Genomic DNA, 25,630 nt, shown 5'->3' on the forward strand with positions numbered 1-25,630 from the left:
GAGAGAGAGGAAGAGAGAGAGAGAGAGAGAGAGAGAAGCAGGTGGAGAGAGGTGAATGTATAGAGATAGTTGAGAAAAGAGGAGACGGTTGCACAAAGAGTTGTCCAGAGTGCTCAAAGTGAATAGGGATGAAAGGAGGAGAGATGGAGGATTGAAGGGGTTGCTCATGCAGAGAGCTTTTAGTGGGCAGAAGGGAAGAATGGGTGATTGTACTGACAGGAGCTCTGCAGAAGAGCCAGTCGTGCTAAAACCTATTGTCAGCACACACCGTGCAGCTGTGAGGCGAAAAAAAAAAAAAATCACCTGAAAATGGACCTCAATCATCACAGTCCTCGAGTCATTAACACAAAATGAAAAGCAATTATCTTCTTCCTGCAAGAAATAGTTGTTACACTACAGCGCCTTATTTAAGCAATCATGCACCTGCGTAGCCTAGCAACTAAACAACAAGCTGTGGGCAAAACCCTCGGTGTAATTATCTCTTTATCGCCGCAGCACACACTTATCAGTTATTTCTCTGTTGGCTGACTTTAATGCGTACGTACCAACCTTCTCTGCAAACAGCAGTACACACCTTAATGCGGCAGTAGGCAGAATGTTTTTGGCATCATTGGGCAAAAATTCCATCATAACCTTTCAGCATATTGTAATTCAAGTGTTCTGAGAGAAAACTAGACTGCTGCACCTCCTCATGGCTCTGTTTTCAGGCTTTAGAATATGTAGCACGTGACGGGAGACTTTGGCCAATCACAGGTCATTTCATTGAGAGAGAGCATTCCTATTGGCTGTTCATTCAACGGAGGCAGCTGTCAATTACCCCATCAAATATGATCAATATTCTGTTACTGTAATGCCTATTTCTCTCCTCAAATGTTTTCAGAAACATCTTGCAGTGTACTGTTTAGCTGTAAAATGAGAGAGTTTGTAAAGTATGTTGAGATCAGTTCATGAAATACCAAGCACCGCCCACCCGCTGGAGCAGACTTTCTCATTTTACAGCTAAACAGTGCTCTACAAAGATGTTTCTGAAAACATTTTACGCAAGAAATAGGCATTACAGTAACAGAATATTGATTCATATTTGATCAGCGCTGCCTAGTTTGACCGGTTGATTGGAATTCGCAAGTGATTGACAGCTGCTCAGAGACGGCAAGGCTCCAGCTCAGCTCTGATTGGTTGTTTTCCTCCGGTCTGTGAAATCTTGCAGATGCCATTAGGAGGAAACTGGAGGAAACAGAGGAACCGGATTCTTTTTCAGATTACCTGTCTCATGCACTACTGCCAGGATATAGTGACAGTTTTATAACAATAACTTTTTAATCATATTTGCTCCAATCTTGCCTTTTTTATTGCTGCTTTAAGACTCTGATTTTTGGGCTTGTTTTATCAGACATTTGGCGATATCGGCTCCAATTCAATTACCCCTAGAATAAACCCCTCAGTCCGAACTGCAGCAATGAAGAAGCTATTAACAATTTATAAAGCCTTGCGCTGTTTTTGTTTCTCTTTTTACCACTGTTGTGACAAGCCAACACAGTGGAGAGGCAGATACATATTTCATGATGGATAATTATTGAGATAGCCGATTTCAGAGTCCATGTTTTATTGGGTAATAGTCGCACTGGCCTGCCCTGCCTCTCCCCTTCAGCCCATCTTTATTCCTGCATTATTTTGCTTCTTTCCCAACCGGACTCGACAGTGATTGGACTAACGAGGAAGCTGAAGTCAAGCCCTCGCTATCACTTGACATGTCTATTCCCAAAATTCGGCAGCATACACTGCAAATACTACACCCCGAGCAGAATCGAAAGAAATTTGCTTCCTCGCTACCTCCTCCCCCTTCACCCCCTCAGTCCTCTCTGCCTCCTGCTCCCCAGCCAGCTAGAAACCAATCTGCTCTGTATCTACGTAATCTAACCAGGTAGGCAGGGAAAAGCAAATGCAATATTATGACGGCTGTGGATGACCCTCAAAGCTGTGTTTGATGGTGCTGGAGAGGTGGATGGCGAGGAGGAGTAATATTCCAGGGAGATGCGTGCAGCCTGAAATCTGTGTCAAGATGGGGCCATAGGGGGAATGGCTCTTCGGTCCCCTCCTGCTCTGCTCTGAACCGCTCTCCTCGCATCACTGGCAGCCCCTGCCCTCAGAATAAAAGAGTAATGGAACACAAGATGCAGCAGGCATCTGAACAGCATCTCTGTTTGTCTGTCTGTCTGTATGTCGCGCCGCAGATAACGGCTGAGACAAAGGCAGCGAAACCACACACAGTATTGACAACGCTGGGTGTCTGAGGAAATGTGTCAGAGGGTAACACTGTGTGAAGTGAGGGAGGGGGAAAGGGATTGAAATGAGGCGAAGTGGGGACCTTTGCCCTGTGATGACAGAGAGTGGCTTAGCTATCTGTTGCAACTGACGTTCTTTTTTCCCATGACTGGATGCCCTTTGGTCACTTGGACCTACATTATAACTATCTGAGCTGCACTTTGCATGAGTCAACGGGTTCTTTGGTTTGTTTCTCCGTAAAAACAGTCATGCAGTAAAACCCAACTTATGAAATTCCCAGGAACATAACAGTTTTATAAGATGTCTCCAACAAAGAATAATCTAATTAATCTAACTGTGAATTCACAGTGGAAGCAAAACAAGACGCCTGAAGTCAATTCCTTTCTTTCTATTAGAGCTCAGTGACCAAGGAGACGGATGTGTGGTTTGTGAGCAAGTCAACACACTTGAACTTTTCTCAGTCATCAGCGAAGCTGCTGAGCTCCGTCCCAGTAGCGGCACCTCTGCCCTGGTTATGCCTTTCAATAAATGCAATTGATTGTGTTCACAGGTGGGAAACAGGTGAGGGCTCCTTGGCACTTCACTTCCAACTCTTGTAACTCTTTCCAACGCAGAGGGCTCCGACAACAAAAAAAAGTTGAACCAGTCTCAACTTTTGCAGGACTGCAACACAGAGTCACTCAGCAAGGAGCTACGATGGCCAATGAAATACGTGCAAGCGCACATTCATCTGTTGTAACTTGAACGCCATATTTTTTCCGTTTACCTTGTGATTGTTACACCGAAAGATAGCAGTATATGTTTGGCATCATTGGGCAAAAATTCCATAATAACCTTTCAGCATATTGTAATTCAAGTGTTCTGAGAGAAAACTAGACTTCTGCACCTCATCATGGCTCTGTTTTCAGGATTTAAAAAATCTAGCTCGTGACGGGAGACTTTGACCAATCACAGGTCATTTCAGAGAGAGAGAGAGAGTGTTCCTATTGGCTGTGCTCCGGTCATGTGACCGGTACTTGGTGTTCCTTCAAGATGATTCTGAAAACTTTGAGGAGAGAAATAGGCATTAACATAACATAATATTGATTGATATTTGATCAGCGCTGCCTAGTTTGACCGTTTGGTCGGAGTTCGCGAGTGATTGACAGCCGGCTCTCATAGACAGCAGATCCCAGATCAGCTCTGACTGCTTGTTTTCCTCCAGTCTGTGAAATATTGCAGATGCCGTTAGGAGCACCGGAGGACACAGAGGCACATGATTTTTTCAGGTTACCCGTTTCATGTACTACTGTCACGATATAGCGACCGTTTTATAAAAATAACTTTGAAATTAACTTAATATTTGCTCCAATCTCACCTACTTCAGCTTTAAACTGGACTTCTAGGATCATATTTCATGTCTCAAGGGCACCTGAGGCAACAGACCCTCATCAACGCAGCCTCTTGCTTTGTTTTAACAGGCTATGTTTGGTGTTAGCGCCTCCTAAAGATCATCAGTGGCAGGTGAAAAGAAATGGCTGTCAACACCATGTGTGACAGGGGTGTCCTACACACATGACTACATCAGTAAATATCCCCAAACAATGGCTGCAGAACAGCTGATGTGTTGCATTTTTTAAACTTATCAAAATAATTTAAAATTTAGGGCTGTCAAATTCGTTTTAACGCCACTAATTTCTTTAACGCATTAACGCAACTTACAATTTTAAGGTTGTACCAGGCTCAGTTTTAAAGTTAGAGTGAAGATACTGGTATTGTATGAAGAAGTCCATTGATACCAACTATGTCATACTAGCGTGTCGCGAAGGAGTCTAAATAATGCTCCAAATTTTGGCATAGAAAAACTGGCATGGCCATTTTCAAAGGGGTCCTCTGACCTCTGACCTCAAGATATGTGAATGAAAATTTACAGTCTTGCCCACTTTATGATAATCGCATGCAGTTTTGGGCAAGTCATAGTCAAGTCAGCACACTGACACACTGACAGCTGTTGCTGCCTGTTGCCTAATAAGAGTATTAAATAGTTGACAAATCTCCCTTTAAGGTAAATTTTGAACCGATATAAAATATGCGATTGATTTGCAATTTATCGCGATTAAGTATGAACAATCATGCGATTAATGTGATTAAATATTTTAATCGATTGACAGCACTAGTAAAATTACAACATACAAAAAATACATGGTATTAAAGGGGATATATCATGAAAAACTCACTTTTTCAGTACTTGTGCACATACATTTGGGTATCTGGAATGCCTACCAACCCTAAACTGTGAAATAAGACAACCTAGTCAGTTTTTTGTGGGTTGTTTACATCACAAATCATGTGATTCCTCAAGCCATTCAAATGTGGCTCCCCTTCCTATGTCACATGCAGGCTCATTAGAATAAACCGCCCACAGCTTGAGAACTACCTTTGCAAAGGCGCACCATATGTTTCTCGAAAGCCAATCAGAGCAGACTGGGCTTTTTCAGAAGGGGGTCTTAAAGAGACAGGCGTTAAAATGGAGCGTTTCAGACAGAGCGTCAATACAGGTATATTCAGACAGACAGTATGGGAAAAAGAATGTGTTTTTTGAACCTTAAAGCATGTAAACATCTTCTAGTAGAAACCTTAAATACAAGTATGAACCTGAAAATGAGCATGATATGTCCCCTTTAATATATTGCTGATGTTTCTTGGTCAAAACACTAGTTGCATGAAATACCTACATTGAGTTTACCAGGCTCTTGCACTACCCACTATAAAACCATGATACTCGCAGAGTGGACCCGCTGTGACAGCATATCGTTACACATCAGAATCACTTTGAATCTCTAATTTGACACTTAAAATAAATGAATGCCACACGAGCAGGTTATTACCTTTTTTAATCAGTCTTCTGACAGAATTTTTCATTAAATAGAATGGAGTATATTACCTTGAGATCTATTTTGCCCTAAAATCCCCTCTGAGCTCTCATTTAAAAAGCCTCTTAGATGAAGTATGGTTCTAATTAGGATGATACCACTTAACAAAAAAAAAAGGTGGTGTTATCCTCATGTTTTCGAGGGTTTATTTCTCTCTTTGAATGAGCTCTACTAGCGAGGGGCAGGCCTGGAAGACAAGACCCCACTGGCCCACCAACTGGAGTTTATAAATAGCCCAGACACACCTTCTCCCCAGCGAGAAGGCAGTGTGCCACAGGACGAATAAAAAAAAAAAAAGTGCTTTGCTCTAATTAACAGTGTTTTCCTCTTCTCTTGGCCTAGTATCTCTCCACTCCACTACATTTACATTTACATGGCAGGCTTTTAGTTGACACTCTTATCCACAGCCACTTAAAATGAACGAGATCACAACGATTAGAAGCAGCCTACAGTAAAGAGTGCAGGGGTGAGAGGAGTGACGCTGCCCCTACAGTATCCTTGTGATGATACAATGATCCTTACAAAGACTCGTGTTAGGGAATGAAAAAAAAAATATGAGATAAGGAGAGATGTCGAAGGCTTCACTTTATTATGAGAGCAGTTTATAGCAAGCAGGGAGGACAGATTAGAGAGAGAGGATATGATCGAGCAGTGAGAGGTTCTTCTTGAAGAGATGAATTTTCCAGCTTTGACTGAGTGACTGTGAAGACCCGCTAACAGGGCCCCTGCTGTTTGACAGTGCTACTCTCTCTGGAAGCTTCGTGTGAATTTGGTATAGTGTGAAATTTATTTCAAAGTAAATTCTTACATACAAGTTGTTCTGCAATTCTTGCTCTGAACAAGTGGGACTTAATCCGGCTTTTGAGAGCAAACATGAATCAAATGAACACCTACTTTTGTTTTTTGTTTTTGTTATCATATGCTTCAGACGCCTGAAACTGACATAAGAGCTCTTTACCTTGTGCCACCCTCTCATGTCTACACTTAATAATTTTTTAAACCCTCATACCTCACCTTCCAACTAGAATTGTAACAACAAGTCGATGCACGATACGGCAGTGTGTATTGTGGAGCTGAAAAATGGAACAAAATACCAAGTAAATCTTAACAACTGGCTCCTAAACATGGGTTGTGGACAAGTCAGTGTGAAGCACTCCCTGCCAAAAGCAGGCTGCATTCAGATACATTGGGAATTCAAATTTCGTCTCACTTTGACTCCTCAAATGGTTTTGCAGTCAGTTGCTTCTGGCCACAAAAAGTCTAATCCCTATAACCATTTATAGGAATCATTCACATGTAGAATCTGTAGGCAACGGGACTAGATTTTGGCATCGGAAGCGTTCTGGTTTCCATGTGCAGAGCAAAATAGGTGGAACGCATTGGCCAAAATGCAATCTGGGAACCCACAAGCTATCGTCTGACGATGATTCAGCTTTTTATTGGTTTAAAATTAGCTTGTAAACGGGCTACTAGTGAAACAATCAGGTCGTATACACGTCGTCTCTAAACTCCAACTCCAGTCTCGCGTCTCAAGTTGCTAACTCTACGGAAAAGGACATTTTATCGCAGATATCCGCAGGCTACACCTGAACTCCAGAAACATGGTCCCTGCCCTTGCGTTCCAAGATTGCGAAAAGTCAGAATGCCCCGACCGACCGTACGGAAGTTACCAGGAACTCCAGTTTCACTTATTTTCTTCCAGACTGTTTCAGTTCTGCTCCTGCCATGGACTCATACAATTCACGATAACTACATTTTTGTTAAAGTCATAACATTTTGACTCAAGTGAATGAGTATTCTTCTTTGTCCATGTTGTCTCATTGACTTTGTTTTAGGGATGTTAATAACTAACCGTTTAACCGTTAACTGACATTAAGCATTTTAACCAATTAACGCTATCGGTTAAAACAGTTAAAAGAAATGTTAATAATTAATTTAAAAGCTGAGAAAGACTCGTCACTTAACATTTTGGAAGATGTGTTGTAAGTGCATGGAACGGCACCTTTCATTACACCCCTACTTCCCACAATACATGACCTCTAAACATGCCCAAATACAATTACAGAAGCTGTCTCTCCACTCACTGTGAACTTGGATGCACACACTGGCTGTCACCCAGACTCTGCTGTGTTTCACCTGAAAGCCACTGGTGTGTTTCTTTTTTTTCCCTGATCATGATTCCTCTCAGAAGTCAAGCTGTGATTTACTGTCTCGTAAATATTTTAGAAGAAACAAGCGGCAGTTGGTGCAGTGTCTGCTCGTCATGGGGAGCGACATTGCTGAACACACCGATGCACACTGCCATGGCAATGGGCACAGCTTTTTTGTTCATCCGAGGACAGACACCGCTTTGTGTACTGTATGTGTGCTATATATGTGTGTGCGTGTCAGGGGAGATATGTGCAACCTATGGAGCTGAGGGTCATTTTCATGTTTGCACACAAGGACACGGTGTTGCCGAATGCACTAAGCAGGGCAGAGCAGCTGTTATTGTGGGTGTCGTTCTGTGTGCCATTCACACAGCCTTCGTCACTACGCCTCCATCGCTGTCTCATATGCCAGTCTCTCACAACTGTGGCCTCATTCCCTCTTTCTCCATTATTTTTTTTCTCTTTCTTGAATCCCCCCCTCTTCTTCTTTCTCCTTTCTGTCTTCTCGCTCTGTCGCTGTGAGCTTCTGATTATCTATCTCCCTGCTTTCTTCTCCCTCCTCCCCTCGTTCTTCTCTGCTCCACTTCTTCAATCTGTTTCTCTCTTTTGCCCTCCTCTCTCTCTCTCTCTCTCTCTCTCTCTCTCTCTCTCTCTCTGTTTCCCTCTGCCTCTCTTTCTTCTGCAGCCTCAATGTTCCTCTGTGTGAATAGCTGGGATGCTTTTGTAGAAGGTTTCCATAGTGACGGGCCATTTGAACAAGTTGTCATTCTCGTCTGCTCGCTGTAAGCTAGAGAGAGGCCATGTTATCTCCCCCTGACACACAGGCAGACCTACGCCACTCAATCACCACAACTGTTACCCTGCAACCAGCGAGCCGCTACGCATCTCCTAGCTGGAGCTTAATTACCAACACGTCTCGCTCCGGTTCACCTCCCCTCACTGGGCATGCCGACGTTTAGGGCGACGCTCAGGGAGATCAAGTTGCAGCTCAATCATAGTTTGCCAGTGAAACTGTTAGTCAGGTTTGTTTCAAGGTGGAACATGTAGAATATTAACACCAGTAAATAATTACCACTAAACAGGAAGCAGTTTTGCTTTGCAGTTAATACACAACCAACATTTCCATTTACCAAGAACAAATAGTTAAAACAAGGTCAACTAACAAAGACTGTTCATGACTTTTATGCTTCTTCTTGCTCTCGAAAACAATAAAAACACCAAAAATGGCAAAGGCAGACACAAATACCAACATCCTCTTTGAGATAGAAATCAAAGAGAATCATGGGAGAAGGGATTTAACTTTTGGGAAACATTTGGATTTGTAGTGTGTATTTAAACATTAGAGTTGTAACCCCAATGTATTATTTTATTTCAATAGTTTACAATGATAATAATAGCTGTATGTAGTTATACCTATGAAAAGTAATGCATTGTAATTCGTATATATCCAACAAATTCAATTAATATGTAATCCATGTAATTGTGAACCAGGAAGTATAAAGAACGACAAACGTGGCGTAGATGCAGGAAGGATAGGTGGGTCAAAAAACACCAGACTTTCGCCCAGGAGACAGGCGTTTGTATTTGTCACGTAACTTCCATAAGCTACTTAAGAAACACCATTTCCATAATCTTTTCCTAAACCTAACCAAGTAGTTTCGTTGCCTAAACCTAACCAAGTTGTTTCCTGTGAAAACAGAAATTTATTCTGAAAACGTTGTATGTATGTAACGAGCGTAAATTGACACGTGTTGCTGGACATTCTTAAGAAAATGCACAAAAAAATGAGGAATTGAATAAGATATCATATGTCATTGTATGAGGATACATTGTAATATTAGTAGGGCTGTCAATTGATTAAAATATTTAATCGTGATTAATCGCATGATTGTCCATAGTTAATCGTGATTAATCGCAAATTAATCACACACATTTTATCTGTTCAAAATGTACCTTAAAAGGAGATTTGTCAAGTATTTCATATTCTTATCAACATGGGCAAATATGCTGCTTTATGCAAGTGTATGTATAGGAAATCAATTAACAACACAAAACAATGACAAATATTGTCCAGAAACCCTCACAGGTACTGCATTTAGCATAAAAAATATGCTCAAATCATAACATGGCAAACTGCAGCCCAACAGGCAACAACAGCTGTCAGTGTATCAGTGTGCTGACTTGACTATGACTTGCCCCAAACTGCATGTGATTATCATAAAGTGGGCATGTCTGTAAAGGGGAGACTCGTGGGTACCCATAGGACCCATTTTATTTGCATATCTTGAGGTCAGAGGTCAAGGGAACCCTTTGAAAACGGCACAGTTTTTCCTCGTCAAAATTTTGCATAAATTTGCACCATTATTTATCCTCCTTCCCGACAAGCTAGTATGGATTCCTTCGGTTTTCTAGTTTCATATAATGCCAGTATCTTCACGCTAGCTTTAAAACTGAGACCACTACAACCTCCGAAATATCATTTGCGTTAATGCCTTAAAGAAATTAGTGGCGTTAAAACAAATTTGTGTTAACACATTTATATTGTTAAAAGTAGTAGCCGTAGTTGTGGCAGTAACCCAAACCACCAGTAGCACATTCAACTCATTAGGTCCCCTTCAGTTTAAAAGGGGGACCTGTTCAGGAATGCAGACAACAAGATCTAGTCAGATAAACGTGTGGTTGCACTTGGCAGTACAGTTGAAATCAAATAATACCAAACTCAAAATGAGTTACTGCGAAGGCAGCATGCTAATCTAATAGCAGTCCTCAGATATCAGGACTCAGTGATGTCGAAATTTCCTTATTGAGTCTCCCTCAGATCCTTCATCCCTTTGAACTCTCCTAGCTCCATCAACTCCTTCTCCCCTCTGAATAATTTTTGTGGCTTGAGACATGAAAGGAAATATAGGACACGGCCGCATCAATGGCATCTGCGGTGTTACGCACTTTTGGAACCGCTCCACTCAGTCTCATTAACAAAGGCATGTTCAATCAAGCACAGGTTGAGCGGAAAGGATTAGGCTTACCCGTCTGAACCGGGGCTGGTACCGGTGCGTCACGGCCGTGCCATTGTCTTCCACGGTGGGCGTCGGGTGTGTGTGGTGACAGTGTTTTCCTGCTCCCCTGTGACAGTTCGGGGCAGAGGGAACGGCAGACTTTCCTCTCCTGTCCGGTCCCGTCTGGTCGTGAATGATGGGAGGTTAATGAGCCAAACAGAGGTGACCGCTAGTGAACAGAAACATTATGTTCGGCTTTCTGTGGAGCATCTCCCTGTCGCCTGTCATCATCTCATGTTCTACTTGAACACGATCAGTAAATTGTTTTCGCACAATTTACATCTTGACACTGTGTGAAAATGTCTGATATGGAAAGATTATTTACAAAAATAATTTTTTTGCACTGTTCACTTTTAAGAGAAGATACTGATTTTCAAAGAAGTGGAAAGTGTCTCTCTTTAAAGAAGAAGAGGAATCCCACAAACAGTTTACGTGGTATACTGTAAATTTCACAGATTTAAGTTGTTTTCTTTGGAGGGAAAGAGGCACTGACTGGACTCCACTGTTCCCCCCAAACTGTGGGAGCGGTGACTCATACAGGGCAATTACACAGTAGTCTTGGGACACTTCACATGGTGGAGACAAAAGGCCATTTCACTGAGACAGAGGAGCTCATTTGCATTGCAGTGAGGGGTTGCCCTTTTGATTCAGAGTCTAAGAATATGACACCTTTTTCCCTTTTATTATTCTGTTTTTACTGTCTGCCCTTTCCAGGGTGGGAGGTGGAGGAGGTGTTTGGCCAGTAGGAAAATGTCACTGTCCCTCTGTCGCTGAATGTCCTCCCCCCACTCTCATCTGTTATCTGTCACTGTGAGCTGTTTGTGTAGTGATGGTGTCAGTTTGGGCTTCACCTCTGGGAGGAGTCACGCCAATGTCACACCACCTCATTTGGCGTGTCTGTGTGTGGATATTGACTGATAGATAGATAAAGAGGGATTAAGTATCTTAGGAGTTTTGTTGACCTCCATCACTGATACATCTATTATAGCCTGCACATAAATATAAAAGTCACATTTTTAAAATATTAACAGTGGGATTATTTATATAGATCATATAGATTCAGCATGACCAGACAAATATACTGGGTAATATACTGTATTAACATCAGAGTAGATATCGTCTGACATTTTGGTTACTATACACATAGTGTTTCCTGGTCTTGTTATAAAGTCTCTTAACTGCTGAAAGGATTTAGTTGATCGACCTGCAAAAATAATCAGCAACTATTTTTTTATAACCAATCGATCTTTCAGTGAATTTCCAAGCAAAACTACTGGAAAAATGTCAAACATTATCCGGATACAGCTTCTCAAGTGAGAGGATTAACCACTTTTCATATTATCTTTGAGTTTTGGATTGTTGTTTGAGGAGAGTGACTATCAAAATCAAACAGGAAACAAACTACACTAGGACCATGACACTTATCCAAGTACCAGCTGTCGTCCCTATAAACATACATAGAGTGCACGTCACATTGTGTCTTTGTTTTGTGATTCTCAACTAGCTCAGAACAGTCAGTTCATGTAAACATCTTATCCAGATTGTCTTACTCACATTAAAGGAATACTTCACCCACAAAATGTCCATTTGTATATCAGTTACTCACCCTGTGTTACCTTGAATTCTTGAAGAAAACTGTTTTTCTCACATTCCTCCACAGTGAACGGAGAATCAAAAAACAGAGAGTCTTGATATGGTGAAGTAAATGGGGGCCACGTTTAAACGGCAGCCATTTACTTCTTTTACGTTTTTTGATCGTTGTGGAGGAATTCGAGAAAAACAAAGTTTTCTTCAATAACTCAAGGTAACTCGGGGTGAGTCATTGATATACAAATGGTAATTTTGTGGGCGAGGTATTCCTTAAGCTTATGAATAAGCCAAACTTGACGAGAGCTTGAACGCTCATCAGTATTTCAAATCCCTTCTGTTTTAGTGATTCTAGTCTGCGCCACAATTGTCACAAAGTGAACCAAATGCAATGCTGTGTTTGGAAAATAGCAGCATGGATCCCAGTGGTGGGGAAACAGCTCATTTCTTTGCAGCGACAGCAGCATGGCGGCTTTCATGTCGCAACTGACGTTGCAAATCAATGCAGCTTGAGTTGAGCTGCCCTCTGAATTCTTAAACGTGAGACACAATAAACACCGAAGTCCACAATTTCCTTCACATTGGATGAAACGTTAGCTGCAGGCTGCACCAAGTCCTTCTGTACTGCTGTAGTGCATACTCGCAGTAATGATGCTATTAAAGCAAATGGAAATGTCTCCTTCTCACCATCCTCCCATCAAAACATCAATAAGTATTATGGGTGTGTTTTCATGTCTTTAGACAACCAGAAATCTTAGCACCCAGCAAAGTATTCACTGATCAAACCTCTGCATACATACAGTATTGTGTTTTTTTTGTTTGTTTGTTTTATAAGGCTTTACAATGTATTAGGGCTGTCAATCCATTGAAATATTGAATCGCGATTCATCTCAAATTTATCGCCCATTTTTTACCTGTTCAAAATGTACCTTAAAGGGAGATTTGTCAAGTATTTAAAACTCAAATATGCTTGCTTTATGCAAATGTATGTTCATATTTATTATTGGAAATCAATTAACAACACAAAACAATGATTGTCACAAATATTGTCCAGAAACCCTCACAGGTACTGCATTTAGCATAAAAAATATGCTCAAATCATAACATGGCAAACTGCAGCCCAACAGACAACAACAGCTGTCAGTGTGTCAGTGTGCTGACTTGACTATGACTTGCCCCAAACTGCATGTGATTATCATAAAGTGGGCATGTCTGTAAAGGGGAGACTCGTGGGTACCCATAGAACCCATTTTCATTCACATATCTTGAGGTCAGAGGTCAAGGGACCCCTTTAAAAAAGGCCATTGCAGTTTTTCCTCGCCAAAATTTAGCGTAACTTTGGAGCGCTATTTAAACTCCTTTGCGACAAGCCACTATGACATGGCTGGTACCGATGGATTTCTTCGATTTTTCTAGTTTCATATGATACCGGTATCTTCCCTCTAGCTTTAAAAACTGAGCCCGCTACAACCTCCGAAAGATCAATTGTGTTAATGTGTTAAAGAAATTAGTGACGTTAAAACGGATTTGCGTTAACACATGAAAAGTTGTTAACTTTGATGAAACTATCCTACAGGGAAATTCAAATGTTACACAACACAAGACACAATAAACGAGAGCATGCAATTCTAAAAGCTTTTATATAAACGCTAATAAAGAAGCTAATAAAGGAATAAAAAATGCTGTAATTGCTCCCCTCCACATATTAGCACAACATAGTAATTGCAGTGAACACTGCTCCTTCATACACGCCGACACTTTTATTGAAAGCAATAAGAAAAAGGAATCAATGTTAATTGTGTGTCCCTATATATTGCTACATATAGATCATATACAGCAGTACATGTGTGTGTGGCGTTCTCACCACTGCCTATCTTGTTAAGGCACCACAGGGACGGATTAGGTGGATTAACGATGCCAGGCATTTCTCTGCAGAGTCACATGGACACTAAGCATTCTGGGAACCCACGTGTCCTGACCGGTGCCTCATTCTGGAGCTGCTTTTATGAGGGCCAGACTGTGAGAATGGCTTCACCATACCTCTGCCAAAATTAGACTAGCTGCCACCGCTCAGACGAGTTGACAGTGGAGCTGCTTTTGTATGCAACGCGGGCAATTTACCAGACGTTATGTTTGTCAGAAATGTCAGCCAGACGCGACCACCTAACTTGTTCATTAGACTGTCACAGAGGAATTTAGTGTGCAGTTTGTTTTGGCTATTTCAAAAGTCTCTGTGTTTGTGTTGGAGGATCATCACAAGGGCTCAAACCACCGGTGCTTTGAACATCATGGTGCTCATTTATTTATTTCCCCTTTCCCACTGTCCTCTTGTAGTGTGTCCTTAGCTCACACACTGCTGATCATGCTGCCCTGAGTGATTGACCTGAGACCACACACACACACACAATCACATGCTTATACACACACAAACACACAGATTGGATTAGCCTCATTGGAGCTTGCCCAGATGCCGTGCGGTAGGTCATAACTGACCCGTACCGGCCCAGGAGGATTTCTCTAAAAACTCATTAGGGAATATTTTGTGGAGTTGGAGCCAGTAGTCCGTTTCTATTATCTCTGCTGGTGTCTGCATACAATTGGCATTGTTGAAGATACCAGGCTTCATTTCCTCCCGTTCGGATCTTTTACAAGAGACCATTTTTCTGCCTTTTATTCTCATAAAAAAGCCGCTTCCACAGACTCGAAAATTGCCTGAGCTAAATAATCTATCACAGTAAACGTAAAGCCTTCATTTGGTTTTGTCAGAGTTTCTCTGATTTATTGTTATTTCATTGCGCCGACGTTTAGCATTCTCATATGAATGCGTTCATTTACACTCTGCTGACTGTCAATCACCCACAGCAAGAAATGAAAGTCACTCGGAAATAATCCTGCAACAAAAGGAAACCTTCCTCTCACGTATATTTTTCAAATTACTTTTATGATAGGTGTGACGCTGTGGCGCTGTGGAGGTTGTATTGCAACATGACAAATATATATGTATATATGTATTTATACATATACTGTATATTAGGGCTGTCAAAGTTAGTCAACTAATTTCTTTAACGCATTAACATAATTGCGATTTTTAGTTGTAGTGGGCTCAATTTAAAAGCTAGAGTGAAGACACTAGTATCATATGAAACTAGAAACCCTAAGGAATCCATTGGTACAACCCTGTCATACTAGCTTGTCAGCAAGGAGACTAAATAATGCTCCAAACTTACGCTAAATTTTGGCGAGGAGAAACTGTCATGGCCATTTTCAAAGGGGTCCCTTGACCTCTGACCTCATGATATGTGAATGAAAATGGGTTCTCTGGTACCCACGAGTCTCCCCTTTACAGACATGCCCACTTTATGATAATCACATGCAGTTTGGGGCAAGTCATAGTCAAGTCAGCACACTGACACACTGACAGCTGTTGTTGTCTGTTGGGCTGCAGTTTGCCATGTTATGATTTGAGCATATGTTTGTATGCTAAATGCAGTACCTGTGAGGGTTTCTGGACAATATCTGTCATTGTTTTGTGTTGATAATTGGTTTCCAATAATAAATATATACATACATTTGCCTAAAGCAAGCATATTTTCCCACTCCCATGTTGATAAGAGTATTAAATACTTGACATATCTCCCTTTAAGGTATATTTTGAACAGATAAAATGTGTGTGATTAATTTGCGATTAATCGCTATTAAATATTTGAATCGATTGACAGCCCTAATATACTGTATATATATGCATCACAAAATGCTGGACGGTGTACTCATAATAACATTGCTCTTCTAATTTAAGTGTTGCCGGGTAATGCTTTCCACTGAAGATGAAGACAGATTTACCTCTAGTGTGTGTGTGTGTGTGTGTGTGTGTCTCATTAGAGATCCAGACTCATACGGTATATTTATCTGTGATGAGGATAAAAAGGAGTGTTAGTTTGTGTGTGTGCATGCGATGTCCCATGCGTCTAGGTTTTTTTGTTTCATGACCAGCCCTGTCGTGTCTCAGCTTGTTTTATGTGAAACTTGGCTCGGAACACAGAGCAGGCTAATAAAACATGTTTGTGTGCTGGAGGCAGACTGGGGAAGCAGCGACAGACCGGTGTGTGTTTGCAGTAAAGAGTGAAAACGAGCTAAATGATCCTCAGTCAGCCCACACAGCTTTTGACAAGCGTCTGTGGTGGCAGGCCTGTCTCTCCTGCGTTCACGCCGCCTCACGCCGTTCTTTATTGCATTACAGTCTGCATTCATTTGAGAATAATATGTCAAGCCGGGACGTAAGCCAATCAGTGCGCGTTCCCTGCTGCCGTTGTCTATTTACCCTATTTGTCAGTGCTTTCCTCGTTCATACTGCCTCTCCCTTTTCCCAACTTCCACTCCCTCTCTCCCTCCTTTGTCTCTCCCTCTGACTTGCTAAACCTCCACATAGCGGCAGGTGTTCACACTTACACATGATATAACATCTCATGGTGAGTCAGTAATGAGAGATGGATGCTCGATGACTTGCTCGTGTTAGGTGTGGCGGCATATTTTTCCCAGCAAATGTGTGTTGGTGTATATCTGTGCTGTATTCCAAGACCAAAACCACAGTCTGTAAATCAAGAGAAAGCAGAACAGTCAATGCTAAATTGATCTGCTAAAGCTTTAGATATTTTACAGTTCAACATGATAGCGACTAATACATGATAGAAAGGTCTCGTAAGAGGAAATAAATAAATGGAAATACCTTGTTATTACCCTATGTCTCTGAAAACAAACATTATTTGTTGAATAAATCTCAAAAGATACATTTTTACATCCACATTCGACCCTTTTCTCTTCCCGTAAACTGCCAAAATGTTGTTGATGACTCATGTTTCTGATCCCAGTTAGTAAGATGTAATTACAGATTGTAGGGCAATCCAGCCAACCCTTCTCTTCCCGTCATGTAAAACCTCCAAGCATGATTAGCACAGTCACGTAAGGTGTGTATCTGGGTGTTGGTTTGCACCGGAATCATCAATATCATCAGCAGCTTTCTGCACTAGAATTAGATCAACCAACTAAACTCAACCCGATATCACGCCAAAGCGTGTAATAGACCCGCATTTCCACCAGAGGATAACGTGTCAGTGTCTCATGTTTTGCCTCGCCGAGGCGTGAATATTACACTCTTTTATGAAGGTGAAGTACCAGCAGGGGGCAACAAAACCACTCGCTTAGATTTAGTAAAAACATCATGGATGGCCTTAAAATAAGTACGTAAACTAAGTAAAATAGATATGGAAACAACGTAACATAAGTACGGAAAACAGCCCACTATAAAACGCATGCAAGTCCTGTGTTTGTTGGACCCATCCTCCTAGTCCTTCGTACTTTTTACTCTACATCACTACCTCTGAGCATAGCATATTCACACGGAAGTAAGAGCAGCGTTCTTATTGCACGCTTCTGCCTTGCGCATTATCGTGTCATTCACACGTCTGTTCGTGCGACCGGGCTAAACTAGAAGACAGGTGATCGTCCAGGGCTACCATCGGTGTCCATTTTTACATCTTTGTCTCTCCACTTTTGAACTTTAAAATGAAGTCATTCTTGGCATCAAGTCCTGCCCTGAACCTCTTTTTCATGTGGAAACACCACAAACCGCGGAAGCAAATTACTGTCAAAGTTATTCCATGTGACCTTTAAGGAGGAGTTCAGTTCCATCGAATAAACAACGAAAAGAAAAACAAGAGCAAAACTCTGGTCCACAGCTCACTGTGGCATGCAGTCTGTATCCATCCACAGCTCCCTTCTGAGTCTAAGAGTAACTTATGCTTCTTCTCATTTTTCTTCTTCTGATTCCATTTCACCGGCCTTCACTAGTGGCCGACGGAACAAATCGGTCTGGAATGATGTAAAAAAAATTGTGACGATGACACCTCAGTCGTGTCCTCGACTGGTCTTGAAATAAATTTCCCAGTCACGGCTGTCCGAGACTGAGTCACGACCCAGGAAAAAACTGTCAGTTTTCGAGATTAGGCCAGAACTCTTCAACGTGTCTGAAGAACAAAGTTGATTATCTCTCCTGCGCTGGTGTGAGTCTGAGTTTAAGGATGTCACTGTCAGCAGAAGTGACTGTCTGGTCTGTTTTCCCGAGGCCAGCCATCCCTCTGGTTCAGGTATCGCTGATGATGAGACAGGAACCACAGACGAGACAAATTCCGCCCCCGCTGTTCCCCCTCAAGCCCTCTGCGTCTGCTTGTGTCACTTCTTGTGCTCTCTGCTGCCCCCCCTGGTGCTTTTCTTTGTGCAATTCTGACCCAGAGCAGCTCTTTTCTTAAGTACTAAACAGGCATGTGACTGCACATTTAAGCCACTGGTATAAACCGCCTCCACTCTGCCTCCACTGCGATTGTTGCACTTGAAGAATTCAAAACCCACTGAGACTTTCTCTCTTTAGTGGAGTCAAGGGGGCGTAGAGAAGGCCCCAACACTTGTTTTTCCACAGCCGCAGAGTCTAGTTGTGGTCAGGCTGTCACTACCTCCCTTGTCTTCCTCCCTAACGTGCCTCTCTGCGTCCCTCATTTCCTCCCCACCTCTCTCTGCTTCTCATACACCCCGAGCCAATCTCACAAAGGAATGAGAGGGAGGAGAGCAAACAAGCCTGTGGTGGTGCAGAGAGGGAGGAGTGGAGCACAAAGATGGAGGAAGGAGGGGAAATTAGGTTGAATCTCTGGCTGCTATGCCTCTAGGACCAAATCAAGACAGTCCAGTGCGTGTTTACTTGTTTTTGTGTGTTATATGTGTCTGCGTGGGCACCAGTGTCCTTTCTGCGGCTGCATGTGGCTGCTGGAGCTGTATTCGGTTTACGTGCGTGCAGACTCAGCTCTGGCTGGCTCTGCGGCTCATCACACGCTACAGCCAACTGCTGATTACACAGCACTTGTTTTGTCCTCGCTCTGTTCTGTTCTGCGCCTATTATCAGCCGGGAGCCTGCGCAGAATTAGACGGAGAGCTTTGTCTAACACACTGTTACTCAAGTCTCCCTCTTCAGCTGCTTTCTCCTTGGCGCCGCGCTGCAGAGGACACCTCTGCTGCCGGGCGTCTCGGTCAGACATCTGAGTCCAACGCTCCTCGCTCGTTCCCTTGATCTCTCTCTGGGGCTGAAGGCTGTTTACTCAGCCCGATGACATTATGACAATCAAGAGGGGATCAGTTCCGTTCCACTTCCTGTCTGGAGGCTCCCTGGTGTGTGTTTTAGGATAGTTTGGCATGCAGAGCTGCATCGCCTCGCTGATTCATTAGAGTTTCCCGTGCTGTGACACCCCCAGCATCAGGCGAGCGTTAGCAGGCCGTGACTTATTGTCTCAATGAGCAGCCGATGAGTCGACTGATGCTAGCACCACGCCGTGTCATCTGAAAGGCAGTCGCGTGGAAGCTGATTACGCTGTAGTTTTGGACAGTTGGTGCTCATTTTCCTATAGAGAGTGGTTGTATATTGAAGGACAGGCACACTGGGTGTTCCTGCTTGCTGAAGGAAGTGCAGGGTTCAGTAAATGATGACAGGAAGGACAACACCGGGGAAAGATAGCAGATTTCCTCTCATGTTCAGAGGGTCGGGAGGTAAACATAGATGGGAAAATCTGATGGGAAATCACAGGATTAACAAATCCTGCAGTATCTCAGAACACTTACTTTATTACATCATGCTGTTCACATGTGTCTTTAAAGCACACATATAGCGGACGAGGAACCATCAGTGTTTACCTTGAAGAATAAATGATCCGAAGACTTTGTGGAAAGACTTTGGTCCCAGGAGGCCTGGATGAGCAAAGCTCTGCCCTCAACTAGGAATGTCCTGCTTTGTGAGGCATGACGGACCGCAGTTTTTTTTTTCTCCTCTCCAGCTCTGTGTGTGCAGCCTCTCAGTCACTCAACGGGCACCGGAGCAAAAAAACCTTGTGCACAAATCCAATCCAACCCCTACTCGTTTAACCATCAACCTAGCCAAACACTCCCGAGGTGCATTTAATTTATCTCCTGTCTGAGCACCTCTGCTCTCAGCACCGCAGCGTTAAGTCGCAGCCAAGCGTTGACAGGCGCTTCTGATGTAGCTCCATCACTTCTAGCACGGTCATCCATTGCAGTACAGGAGCGGAAACTTATGTGTTCAGGCTCCTAATGAAGTTTATGAGAAAAGCGAGTGGGGCACACGGTGTCTCTCAAGTCAAGTCAGCCACAATGTCCCCCAGCTTTTATGGGCTCTATAATCATTGACTGCATTAACCTCCATTTCTCTCTCTCTTTCTCTCTCTCTCTTCGTCTTTCTACAGGCGCTGGCAGCCAATGCAGGCACAGGGTTTGCCGTGGCCGAGCCACAGGTGGCGATGTTCTGTGGAAAGCTCAACATGCATGTTAACATTCAGACCGGCCGCTGGGAACCCGACCCATCCGGAACCAAGAGCTGCGTCGGAACCAAAGAGGGCGTGCTGCAGTACTGCCAGGAGGTGAGTCACTGTGACACAGACACATCCCCATATGATGGCTGTGTTCCAAATCACATACTTAAGGGCCCAGACACACCAACCCGACATCAAGGAGAACTAGCGGCGACGGAGGGCCGACCGTTGAGTCGCCTCACATCGCCATTGTCCTGGCCAAAACGATGCACTCAGACACACCGCAAAGACCACAGCCGACGGCCAACTACCACGTACGTTCTGCACCTGCGTGAGATGAAATAACTCTCCACACCAGCAGGCGGCAGTAGTCTGTATCTGTAATTGAAAAAAGGAAACCAGAAGAACGAGTACTGCGGATATACAAGCTGTTGTTATGATGCGTACATGACACAAAGCGGTGTTTGCCGACGATTTTCACACCACTTAGCTTTATTCCAGATGGCCATGTCGTTGCGAAAATATCCGTGTTCTGGAATGGTCAAATGAGATGAAGATGAAAAATGACCCTTCTGTGTTTTTCCTCTTGATTTTTCTTCCTCACGTCCGGTTCTCTTCTTGTACACTGATTCGTTTAAGCTGAACAGCCAATCAGAGTGATTTCTCTCACCGACGGGTTCCACCGCTGATTAAACATGCTGAATCGGTCCAAAAAACTCCGACTAGAGCCGACGGTGCAGGACACACCGCAAAAACTAGGCCGACAGACGCTCACCGATGGCCCCAAACTGTTCGACGACCGACTGTCGGCTTGGCGTGTCAGGGCCTTTACTTTTAGTACTTACTGCAGCTGCCCTTACAAAGTACATACTGTTGCATGCAGTATGCATACAACTGGGACATACTACTACTTTGTCATAAGACTGCGCCTTGACCTTTGACCCTCTTGCTTAGAGGATTGTGGGTCAGAATAGCCAGAGAAGTATGCTGGCTTGCATACTGCAAAATACGACCGGATGTAGTAGGACATCCTGGTATTTTTGGCATACTGCATTTGACATACTATTTATTGGGACATACTAAATCTTTTTGTGGCATACTAAATAGTATGGTAGTATGGGTATTGGAACGCAGTCTCACAGTGGTGAAATTCAAGCACCAAAGTCAGTTATGAAGGGGCAGAAACAAAGTGAGTTGCCATTATAGGTACAACCAATGAAATGACTTAAGGGGGTCCTCATCCATGTACAGAGGTGCCATTATCATTCTTTAATTTTACTCTATGAGCTTGACATGACGGGAGGTTTGGTGATGTGAGATTAAAAAGAAGATTTTGTTTTGAATATGTAACATTTTGTATTTAAATGTCCTAATTTTATGGCATCTAGTTGAGTATTTGATCTTGACATTTGCTATAGTTGGACTTGCTGTGTACGTGCTGCTAACCATGCTAACATAGTCAGTTCAAACCAGAGCCGTCGCACAGGAAGTGTTGTTTGTTAGATGAGAAGAAGATCGAAGCCACTTTCATGTCTTCACGGTAAAATATTAAGCTACAGATTAAATCAGTGGTTCTCAAATCTTCTTCTCTGTTCAGGGGGAGATAAAAAGTCAACAGTAGATGTCACATAGAAGTGGTGTACATCATCTGAAAGCTGGGAACCTGAAAATGGATGATTTGAAATGCAGCTCAAGCTAATCCTATAGGAAAGCCATCCATCCTCTGAATGCCTCTAGGCCTCTAGTCTGTGGCTGTAAAGTTTTATGAGGCTGTGATTATCCTAGAGGTCATAACAGGTCATTTACACAAAATTCAAACGATGGTCACTATATGAATTGGCCCCTATGGGGACTAACATCATCACACATGAATACAATTGGATCCACAAGAGTCTCAGCTTTCCAGTCATATCCAATATATGTAATTCCAAGACAGTTCAGGGACCCCAGTATGCAGAAATATTCAAATACACCATTTTAGTATAGGCGAAAATTACACATTTGTACTGCATGTAAACAACTGCAAGATTTTTGCACAAAACTGCATGTGATTATCATAAAGTGGGCATGTCTGTAAAGGGGAGACTCGTGGGTACCCATAGAACCCATTTTCATTCACATATCTTGAGGTCAGAGGTCAAGGGACCACTCTGAAAATGGCCATGAAAGTTTTTCCTCACCAAAATTTAACGTAACTTTGTAGTGATATTTAGCATTCTTCCTAACAAGCTAGCATGACATGGTTGGTAACAATATATTCCTTAGGTTTTATGTGATACTAGTATCTTCACTCTAGCTTAAAAACCACGGTACAACCTCTGAAACACGGATCAGCAGCCGTCGGATTGTTAAGGGGTTAACAGACAGATTATATTGAGGGGAATTGGCTACTAAGGTGGAAAAAGTCAGTTTTCATTTCACTGTAATGTGTCATTTGGAAATGCTATCGAGCCGTTTCTGAAAGACAGACATGATTTACAGTATAGTGGGTGCCATTTCAATTAGCAGACCCTGCTGCTGTCATTTCCTCTAGCTGCTAGCTGTCTCTACAGTTAAGGACATGTTTTTTTTCCATGACATGGATATCCTGGCTCTTATTTACTTGTCCCTACTCCTGTAGCCTATCTCCCAACCCAAGAGGCTGCTGGTATTGTGCTTTATTATGCAGCTGTCCAAGAAAAAAAGCAAGGCTGTGGATTTTCAAAGAGCCTTCACCCACAAGCGTCAGTTGCATTTATTGATGACATTTTGATGGCATTTTGGGAAAGCGTGAATTGCGTGCTCTTTCATGGTTGAGCAGATGGCATCTAGAGAGTATAAAGCGTGGTTTAAAGGATCCCAATTGAAGCTCCACTTATCGCACCTTCTCTCTCGCACACGCATACAAAATACCTTCTCTTTTATTTAGTAATACACTCTCTGCTTCTTCTTCTTCTTCCCACAGATGTATCCCGAGCTCCAAATCACAAATGTGGTGGAGGCCAACCAGCCAATTCGCATTGAGAACTGGTGCAAGAAGGAGAAGAAGGTGTGCAAAGGGCACGCTCACATTGTGGTGCCTTACAAATGCTTAGGTAAGCTGTGCATTAATAACTAGTTCAAGGCAGAGACTTTGGGCTTGTTTTCCTGAAAGGTCGCTTACAAATATTGGTAGTCGCAGGTTGCATTTTTTGGGGCTTGTTTCTAAAGTGTAGTTACTTATTTGCTTTTGTACACAATTCCAATTCAAAGGCAGTTTGCCGTTTTTGTAAGTGTGATATATGAGCACATCATGCCGATCTGGTTTAACAGGCTAGCACTGAAAAACAAAAGAAATGCAGCACCGTTCTCTTCAAATGAGGCTTACTGTTATTGGATTCACGGTCTTAGCAGAAATGAAATGCAAAAATTAAATAAAATGTTCATCTTCTTTAACTTTAGTTGAGAAGAAAAATGTAAAGTTACAAGCTAAAAATGGATGCAAAAATGCAATGCAATGCATTCAATCCAAAATAAATTCATACATATATATGAGGTGATCAAGTGGCGCCTCTCTCTCATATTGTGTAGGAAGGTAAGGTTGTTTGTTTTGGGCTTTTTTGGGGGGGGGTTGCCTGTTTTAGGCTTGTTTCTATAGACCTGGTTGCTTGTTTCTCCTGTGAGATCTGGCAACACTGGTTCAAGGGTTGAGGAAACCACTTAGAGGGCTGCAAATGGCCCTTCACATCAGGTGTTCTCCATTGTCCCCCCCTCTTCTGTGTTGGACCTTCATTCAATGTAGAGAAAGAAGAGATTATGATGCATTTTAGTTATAGGCAGAGGTGGCATAGAGCAATATTGGAGTGTGATTCAGTTGACTAATCCTGGCCTTGAGCTGCAGATTGAGCAGATCCAGGCTGGGTGGGAGCTAAATGTCTCTCAGAATGGATGGCTAAAGGGGGAGATGCTATTATTGCTGGGGAGGCTTGTTGAGCAATAAAGCACAATCTTATTTCCCCCCCTCAGACAGTGGCCATAAACTCACACAGACGCACAGGGTCAGCAAGAGGGGGCCTGCTTTATTACTCCCCATTTCTCCATCCGCCTGTGCCGTCATACGCACCTCTCTCCCTCCTTTGTCTCCTGCAGCATCACTGTAATCAGCAGTGGCAACATGGCTATAACCTGGCTTATTAAATGTCACATAGAGCCTCAGACTTTTGCGGGCTGCATTGTCTCTGTGTTCCCTAACTCACAAAACCTACGCAACACTCCTGCTGCCTCTGAGGATTGCAATAACAAAAGAAATACAGTTCTGGAACAAGACTCCTCTCTGTACTTGTCCAGCTATGTCAGGAAGGAAAAAAAAAACATCTTCCTCTGTACTGCAAACACTTCCCGGCACCCTTCCTCTTTCCAAAAGCCTCTTGCTGATTGAGCTGTGCCGCTTTCCCGGGATGAAAAAGCCATTAGCAGTTGCACTGGACTGTGAAATGGGCTACCATTCAAGAGCATTTTTGGCAAACGCAGAGAGGAGGCTTTTGGGAAATTCATGGGACAGCAAACACCACAACTGGAGTGGCTACTCTGAAGCCGAGGCAGGAATACAGATGAGAGGGGTTCACATGCAGAATCAGTCTCCAGAATTCCTCCAGTTTGCTCTCATCTGACATCCTGAAGCTGTTTCCCTCTGTCACACCTGACAGCCTCTGTCCTTCTGTCTTCACTGTTGCGTCCATCAACAACCCCGAGACCATCATTGTGATTCAGCAACAGCACCGTTTAATTAAAACAATCACATTACCTCTCCTGGAATAATTAAATAGCTTCATTGCTTGTTCTTGCACAGTTTTTGTCATCATTGTTAAAGGTCTGCGCACTCATGCCTCATCAAATTACAAAGGCCCTTCTCTGCTGCTCCGCTGGGTTGCAAATGAGGAGTCTGGACAGAGAAGACAGATGGAGAAGGAGAGATAAACATAAGGTGTTGGCGAGAAGGAGGCTATTCAGAGGGTTTCTGCTTAATTATGTAATGGAGCATGTTAGGGGCTTAATTGGAGGGCTCTGATCATATGCTACGAGCCTCGGCATGCCTCTGCCACCTCACCGCGACTCACCTTCCCAGCCCAGTATTTGTCAGGCCTTTCGATCATATTAAGTGCAACGAAGAGTGCTTTTGAATTATTCATTATTTGTGATGCTCGCGTATAGTGTCCCAGAAAAATGGACATCACAGGTTCTGCCTTATATTCATCAGTGCACATTAATTATAGTAGAATCAAAAAGAAATGAAACAGACCAAAGGGAGGTGGGCTATAGCTGGA

The 25,630-nt window shown here is 42.9% G+C and overlaps 1 protein-coding gene and 1 long non-coding RNA gene across 6 annotated transcripts in view; one reads left to right on the plus strand and one right to left on the minus strand.

Annotated features, from left to right (window-relative positions):
- aplp2 (amyloid beta (A4) precursor-like protein 2) overlaps nt 1-25,630 on the plus strand; it is a 74,128-nt gene that overhangs the window by 14,674 nt on the left and 33,824 nt on the right. For all 5 annotated transcript variants that reach the window (XM_037774262.1, XM_037774261.1, XM_037774260.1 and 2 more), the window contains exons 2-3: nt 20,283-20,456; nt 23,293-23,422. In XM_037774262.1, the coding sequence (XP_037630190.1) occupies nt 20,283-20,456; nt 23,293-23,422 (304 nt within the window). The remainder of the gene's footprint in view (nt 1-20,282; nt 20,457-23,292; nt 23,423-25,630) is intronic.
- On the minus strand, nt 795-21,172 carry LOC119490816. Its single transcript, XR_005207484.1, has 3 exons — nt 21,072-21,172; nt 17,753-17,754; nt 795-806 (listed from the first exon to the last, which is right to left on the minus strand). It is a non-coding gene; the product is annotated as an uncharacterized LOC119490816 (long non-coding RNA).

The sequence above is a fragment of the Sebastes umbrosus genome, chromosome 7, assembly GCF_015220745.1.
Source record: "Sebastes umbrosus isolate fSebUmb1 chromosome 7, fSebUmb1.pri, whole genome shotgun sequence".
Taxonomy (NCBI): domain Eukaryota; kingdom Metazoa; phylum Chordata; class Actinopteri; order Perciformes; family Sebastidae; genus Sebastes; species Sebastes umbrosus.